Below are 7,901 nucleotides of genomic sequence, written 5' to 3'. Positions count from 1 at the left end.
ACTTTGCGAGCTGGTGGGTGTATTGCTATCTACTGAGTATGAGAAAGCTTGCAACCCCAATTTTCTCAATGTAATTCGCGATGTCTGGACAAGCTGCGGAAAAAATAGCATCGTAGGTGCTTCGGTCGCCTGAATTGCTAGTTTGTGGTGATTTCGGTTTATCGCGGCCCTCGCTTGCGTGAAAATGACGACCACAACGCTCTGGGAATGATCGAGGTCATCGATAGTGCTTTTAAAGCACGCTTTAATCAGTATATTCGGTCAATGACTCGATATACAATGTCCGACACGACTTCAACGACGAAGAACGTGGCTGATCACATTGACACTGAGTAAGGAGGCTGCTCGATGTATCTATTGAGCATGTGCATAGGCTAGGCGATTGGTCTCAAAGACAATATTCAGACTACGACTGTCTGAAGCGAATCTACAGCTTCGTGGGACAAAGTCGGTACTACGGTAGCCCCCGGCGGCGCTCTGGCTGAAGGAGGTGACGTGATTCACAAGCTTCGCAGTCTGAACAACAACTTCAGATCACCCAAACAGCGCAATGCGCTGAAGAAATGTTAGGAGGCCCTCTCATATCCGGAGCTGGAGTCGATGACTGGCCAGGATGTCCGATTTTCCTACACGTGCAAACTTATCCGAAGCCCTGTCGTCAACTACGCCGCTTTCGATGCACATTTTCAATCTACAAAGGACTCCACTGCTGTGTGGAGTGCTCCAAGCGCTTAAAAATGAATGCTCGCAGTCGAAATGGAGGCAGCCACCAATTTCATAGCCAATCTTGCTCTGGTGGAGGTGCAAAGCGAGAGTCTTGTATCGTCGTACATGGTAGTGTTCCGTCGACTTGCAGAGAGCAAATTAAAAACCTTTGAATTTGAGGTCATGACTGTTGAGGCTCCCAGCGCCAAGGATGCATACGAAGCGAGTCATTGTCCGGTCACGAGGACGCGGGACCAGCTCTCGGACGCTGGAAACACATGACTTCTACAAACTCTCCTGCAGCTGCAGGCCCGGTTTCCCAATGTCACCACCGAGTCGATGGCGTGTGTCCTGCTCGATCCCAGGACTAAGTCCAGTGCCAAGACGATTGCAGCCGTCGGTGATATTCCACGATATGAGGAAAAGGCAATGTACAAGAGTGGAGTTGGTTATCTACGGGACGAGCACCGAAAGGTATTGGTCCTGATGACGAAGGAGAGGAGAAATATTTTTCTTTCAGCAGTTGCTGTCTCAGCGTATCCTATTGAGCCAAGATTCGTCTCCTTTTTCCGCAACGGATGACGCTGACGAACTGCTACTGGGGGCACCCATTCGAGCTACAAAAACAAGAGATGAGCTAAAAGAGACCACGATCAACGCCAGAGCCGATGCTCTTATGAGACTGGCTTGATTTCAAGCCAGAATGGCTCACCCAACGCCAGAACCCCAACATCAAGATTGGAGAGCTGTCCAAGGCCATGTCGATTAATGCTCAGAGCGGGATGCATTACGCACGGTTGGGCCTGTACAAACATATATATGTGCTCGAGTGGTTTCGAGATGAAGACGAAGCTCAGTTTCCCTCTATCGCGCTACTAGCGCGTATCCATCTCGGCAAAATATCGTCATCAGCGTTTCAAGATAGGGTGTTTTCAACTAGAGGGATAGTTATGGGGCCTCTTAGGACAAGGACGGATATCAGTGGATGGCGGAGAGGCAGCTTCTGCTGCGGCACAACATGGATGGAATAATGAAGATGAAGGCAAGTCGAAAAAACTCGAAAAGACAGAAATAGTAGCTGAAATAGTATACAAATATGACCTCTACTACTACCACTGTGTAGAAGCTCTACTACAATGCAGTGGAGCAAAGCCATTCGACATGAGCTGTATTACCGGGAATTTCCCGGTAATACTACTACAGACAACGACGGAGAAATCCGACACCACTGAATAGCATCCAGCCATAGTAAAAGAAAAAAACACAGAGCCCGACACAAAAATCCGACGCTTCATTTGATAGGCTAATAACGCACTCCAAAAAACAAAAACAGCACCGTAAAAACATGTGAATGAAATAAAAGGGGATTATATTCAGACGATTACTTCCGGATATGTACCTCGGGATAGCCTTTTCGAAGCTACGAATTATCGTTTTCTTCTCTAGCTTTTCCCAAGCAGCAATAGTAGACATTATAGTACGGATGCGCTTTTCCTTAGCGGTTCCACCAGTGCGTCTACCACAACAGTTCCGTATTTTTAATGTAAGAAAGCTAGCTCAACACCACAATAGCACAAAAAGTACATTCACATTGACTTACTTGCTCAAGTCTGCGCATATCCTTCATGTATGTTTAAAGGTCAGAGACGCCAGGAAAAATTTCCTTGCGTCCCTGACCTTTTAACGTCTTTGACGTATGGTGTGTCTTGCAATATTAAATTTTTCGGAGGCGGTCTTAACGCCCCCACATTTAGCGATTCTCAAGGCCTCGCGCTTTTGCTTCATTGTGAAGCTTCGCTCAACGCGGTTCATCGGGCAAAATGACTTGATATTTACCGACGCCCAAGAAGTGTTTTATCTCCAGCCATTCATCATTTTTTTGTAAGTAATTGGATTAAAAACTTCTCGTATAAAGATATGATTGGGTAAAAATACAAAATTAGTTACTATGGGAAAGAGGTGTGCTCACAATCACTAGTCGGATTTTTGTGTCTGTCGGATTTCTCCGTCGTTGTCTGTACTTCCTTTTTTACGCTACTACCAATGGACAAACGTTAGAGCTGACACATCATTTTTGAAGAGCATCCGAGATTATAGACATAATCTTATTGTGCATTTCAATGCGTTTGTCCTTTTCACTTAGCCTGATCCTCGATTTATAGTACATGAGATCGATTTTATTAACAGGGCTCTAGTCAAGGGCCTCCGTTGCGTAGTCTAGCGATAATATCCTGCTTGTCGAGTAGAAAAATTAGCACCGTTGTGGAATCTAGACTCTAGACTCCACAATTAGGAAAATAAGGCATTTATCTATATCCCTGAAACCCAAACCCAAAACGTGGAGGCTAAACCTTAAGCCCGCTACGACCGGCATGCGGGCCTCGCTTGATAGTGATGGCCATTATCGGTCCTGGGTTTGCACCCGCGTGCTACGCACACGGTCTACAAACCGCAGGCATGCTCGCTGCGGTACCCTACGCGCTTCGCACGGGGTCAAGTGTGGCCATAGTCCTTCTTGCAATAAACTTCCCGAAAAACATCCAACATTTACTCGAAACTATATATTTAAAATATTTAAATTTTCCGCAACGTACACGTCCTTGTCCTGCTTGGAAGACGGAGAGCATGTCAGTGTTACGCTTCAGCTGCGACGCGTGGATGACACCTCGACGAAGTACAACACTGTCGTGTCCTTGGACTCGTGTGCGATGTTACAAATATTGGTGTGTGTTTGTTGTGGCCAACTCGGAGGTGATTACACTCTCACGATGCAAAGAGCTCGCTGTAACAACAACGGTTGTTGTCTTTTCTGGTACAGCTCGATCGATCAACCACCAAAAGAGCATGTATTGATTGGCGACCGTTACGCCATTAAAACCTGCTCTTATAAAAATTAAAGCAAAACCATTGAGCTCAAGCGACGAGAAAATAATCACGGGTTGCCCCCTGGAACGTGCACTCGGCGTGAATGAAGTTCCCGGGACGACGAGGAAGCCGTCGCGGTTGAAGGCAGCGAGCTGATCCTTTGCCACGTTTGGCAGCCCGTTTCTGACCTCCCGAGCGACACTTCTTCTTTTTAGACTTTTCATCTTGGTATTTCAGATTGTGACCGGGAGGGCAGGCAAGCCCACGGCGCGCCGTCTGTTTTAACTCATGGTCTGGCATCGCTCTTGTTAGAGCCTCCTGTAGCGTTTCGGCCTCAGTGCCTTTATCACGACGTTCCAGATCACCGTCTACAAGTGCCATGGGATCCCATTGAGACGCCACAATACTCGCGAGACATTGAGCCACATCTTCAGTTAAAAAGGGATACGTCTCCCAACACAGCGAGCGAAAACAAAGCGTGTAAACGTTCGTATCTTTTGCTTGCGCTCCAGTCTGGAGTCCAGGAGGGCTGTTGTCCTCATTCAACGACGTGGTATAGATGAACCGCCAGGAATTGTTCCGCGACTTTCCATCGAAAGGTACTTTTTCGCGCAAATTCATGTAAATGCGAAGAACATTTTCAACTGGCGTCTTGATCAAGGGGTTTTCATTCACCGTGCCTTTCTTCTGCGCTGGATCTGCAGCCAAATCCTCATTAGGTTTCTTGCCTTTCGGATACGGACTTTCAAACACGAACCAATGAGACAGCTTCTTCGATGCTGCTTGGGAGAAACCATCGTCTTTTGGTATATGGCTTTTCACCTGAATGAGCATGAATGACACTCGCTCCTTCTCGCCATCTTTGTTCCAAAATACTGGGATCATCAGATCTGCTTCAAGCTGGTTGCGCGGGAAAGTACCCGCAGCCCGACGCCCAAGTAAATACCACAGCGTATCTTCATTCGGTTCAGCTTGCAACTGTATGAAGTGAGTGAACCCCACGCGCCAGTACTTCCAACCTGACTTCCACGTGTTAAACTTTTCTTTTTCTCCAAAGAACATTCCCTTGCGATAGATTTCGATTTTATCGCACCCCATCACGTTCAAAAACGACTCCACCGACACAAATTGGCCTTTTGGCTTGCTTCGATCCCCCATCACACACTGGTCCATCGCGAGAAGGAGCAAAATGCGAGCGACCATTTCACAAATCCCACCTGTCTCCAGTGCTTCGTCCAGGATCAACTTATTCAGCTGCGGAAGGATATACGTCGACAAGCCTTCCTTCAGGGCATACCACACTTTAACCGCACCCAGCGCAAGCACCGGATCCGACGCGTAGCTACTCAAGTAGCCCTCTCTCTCGAATGTCACGTAGGCGAGGACAGCCATGAAGTCCGCGACAACCTGCGACGCCAACGTCGACGTTGAGTATGGACGTACACCCAGTCGACAGAGCATCGCCGCAACACCAAACATGGTCTTCTCGTTGTATGAGGCTTCTTGCTTAAAATCGTTTCCCAGTAGCAGCTTATTTGCTGCTAGGGTGACTAGATCACCAGAAGAAGCTTGTGGCTTTCCATTTCGATCGGTGAAAATGCTCCACCACATTGGGCGGCCCATGCGCAGCAACGCATTCCAAGCATCGTTCTCGCTCCCGGTCACAATCGCCTTGTACGACTGTATTTCCATCCTAAGCTTTGCCTCCTCACTTAGATTTTCCAGCTGTCCACCTCCACTGCGCTTTAAGTACTGATGCCAGTGTTCATCCATAGTGTGAGTCAGCACAAAAGGAGGGAACGTCTCCAGTCCAGTGCTGTTTTTGTAATTTCGAGAAGACGGGTCGGATGCTAGCGATGGAGTTAAGTCCGAGATCTTGGAGTTCGTATCGACCAACACCGCGAAAATGCCTCCTTCTGCTCCGATTCTGTTGTTGACCAAAGCAAGCGCTCGTCGAAATAGACGAAAATCATTGACTTTGACTGTTAACGCGCCTGGGTCCGCCTTCTCATTAAGTAGGGATCTAGCTTCGTCAACCACCAGCACCACCATCTTGCCGTCCTGTTTCTTCTTTACTAAAGAGTCATCGATTTTCTTCTTTTTGACCTTCTTATCGTTTTCTGCTTGCTGAAATAGGTTGTTTCGAACAGACTCATCACTTTCCTTCTCGTTAAACAGCTTGATCCACTCACGTTGAACTTCTTCCCAATTCTTTATCGCATAGTTGTAGATGGCTTCCAAACGAGAAGCAATCTGCTCGACAGAAGAAGACTCTGGGATTAGCCAGTAGCGGAGATTTTTGGTTGCCTCTGGATACCCCGTCGATCCGTGTAAGCGAGCGCACGTATACAGGACTTTTATCTGAGAGCCCTGATCCTTTGCCTTGAGCGCCAACTCGAACAGCATCCGACTCTTCCCGAAGCCCGAGCTCTGAACGACCGTCACGTACAGGGCCCTGAACATATCAGAGTCATAAACCTTCCAGCAGCGCCAGAGGTAGTCTGCAAACTCTTCGTGCGCATTGCCGTGGTATTGTGTCTCGGAAAACGCGAGCTTGAGCTGTTGCATGAGCCCTTGGGACAAAACTGGGGGAGAAGCCGAGTCCTTTTCCCCAAACTCATCTATCCAGGCATTCACCGCAGCTGCCGCTACACTCCTGGCAAGGTCGCCGCTTATGATATCGCTTCCGTAGACACCGGGGATTGCTCCGTATAAAATTGCACATACGATGTCTTTGTTCGCTTGAAGTTTTTTCGGAGTAGCAAACCCCTTAAAACTGTGCGAATAGGCGACGACCAAAACTTTCTCCCCGGCCTGAAGTTTGTTGATCACACCCATTTCTGACAAGAAAGTGTAGATGAGATTGTTCATGAACGCGGCCACCGCGTCGGGATTCAACTGGTTCGTAAACGCAGCATAACGTACAGCAATGTAAGCACACGGGGTAAGGGGCAGGAGGTTCTACAGCGCACGTACCCGTGGTGGGCTTTTGAGTCCGCTCTCTGCGTTCTCCATCGGGACGTCAAGACTCGACACGACAGAAAACGAAACTATTATATCTTAAACATCTACTGCAGCAACCTGTCTGTCCGTCACACTAAATTGTCGTGCCTGTCACGCTTTTCCGGACAAATCATTGGATAAAATAATTTAAATATTCCTACTGGCTGCCGAGCGCAGCGAAGGTGGCTTCAATTGGTTAAAACTAGAATGTGTAGTTGACATCAATAAATGCATGTGTTTCCCAGTTTACATATGGGGATTTGCACAAAGTCCGAAGGCGGCATCGTTTAAATATTAAATACTTTTTCATAATGCATGTTGTTATTGATATTTGAATACTACAGTAAACGGAGGGTAGGGTGCTTAGCGTACACGTAAGCATGCGTGTTTCCGAGGACATGGTTTAAGTATACTAAATACTCTGTACTCAGTAGGATCTGTGTGTTACACTGACTAAAATGAAATTTCATTTTTCTTACTGCAAAAATATTAGCATTAATAAGTTATCTGAGTGGGTTTCTGGTATTGCTAAATCGTACATGTTACATGTACAGCAGTAGCCGGTCGTGTAGACTGGCCGTAAGAACAAAACTGTGCTTATAAACGTTGTCACTTGATCCACAAAGATATATAGTGTTAGATTGACGTGTGAACAAAAAGAAGTTATATGTGCTGATGACAATTACTACTGTAAGCGAATTGAACTTGACCATTGTTTCCTTAGCGTTTTTTTAGACAACAAAATTCTGATACTTCTTAATAGGTAGACGCGTTGCCGACAAGGGCGTAAAATAAGGTTTTATATGCAGTGGTAAGATAACAGCACAACATGAGAGGTGTCAATTTTGGTTATTATAAGAAGGCCCGTAAAGAAACGTTAATCAACTTAGAGCCTAATATTTTGGAATCATCAATTAAGTATCAAATAAAAATACCGCCGTCAACAACAACAACAGCAAGGCGTCTTGCGACGCATGGTTATATTCAAAGGCTATAAGCATAACAGGCACAGATTGAGTGTCTAATGACTAATTCTGAATCAGCACAAAATGAACACACTTCAAGGCATAAAAAAATGCTACAGCTTGAATATTTTTATTAAATATTCAAACTGTAACACTTTTAATTTTCTTTCAAAGTAGCGAGTTTGGTTTGCGAAGTGGTTAATAGGCAGTTTATTACAAGCTTAACCAGGCAGTACAAGCGGGTATTTGATGCAAGCTGGACAGATATTCTTTGCATTGATGCAATCTAGGTTTCAGAAACGGCCCGTGAAATCGAGCACGACGCTAAACTAAATATTTTATTTAGCGGTTTTAGACTGAAGT

General features: G+C 46.2%; 1 protein-coding gene across 1 annotated transcript; it reads right to left on the bottom strand.

Moving 5' to 3' along the window:
* Positions 1–3,618: 3,618 nt before the first annotated feature.
* PITG_17884 (uncharacterized protein) lies at positions 3,619–6,585 on the bottom strand (the record flags this gene model as incomplete). Its single annotated transcript, XM_002896377.1, has 2 exons — positions 3,619–6,468; positions 6,547–6,585. The coding sequence occupies 2 exons, from the start codon at positions 6,583–6,585 to the stop codon at positions 3,619–3,621; spliced, it is 2,889 nt and encodes a 962-aa protein (XP_002896423.1).
* Between the last annotated feature and the right edge of the window lie 1,316 nt (positions 6,586–7,901).

The sequence above is a fragment of the Phytophthora infestans genome, genomic scaffold, assembly GCF_000142945.1.
Source record: "Phytophthora infestans T30-4 supercont1.61 genomic scaffold, whole genome shotgun sequence".
Lineage (NCBI taxonomy): Eukaryota > Oomycota > Peronosporomycetes > Peronosporales > Peronosporaceae > Phytophthora > Phytophthora infestans.
This window is presented reverse-complemented; position numbering and strand designations above follow the sequence as displayed.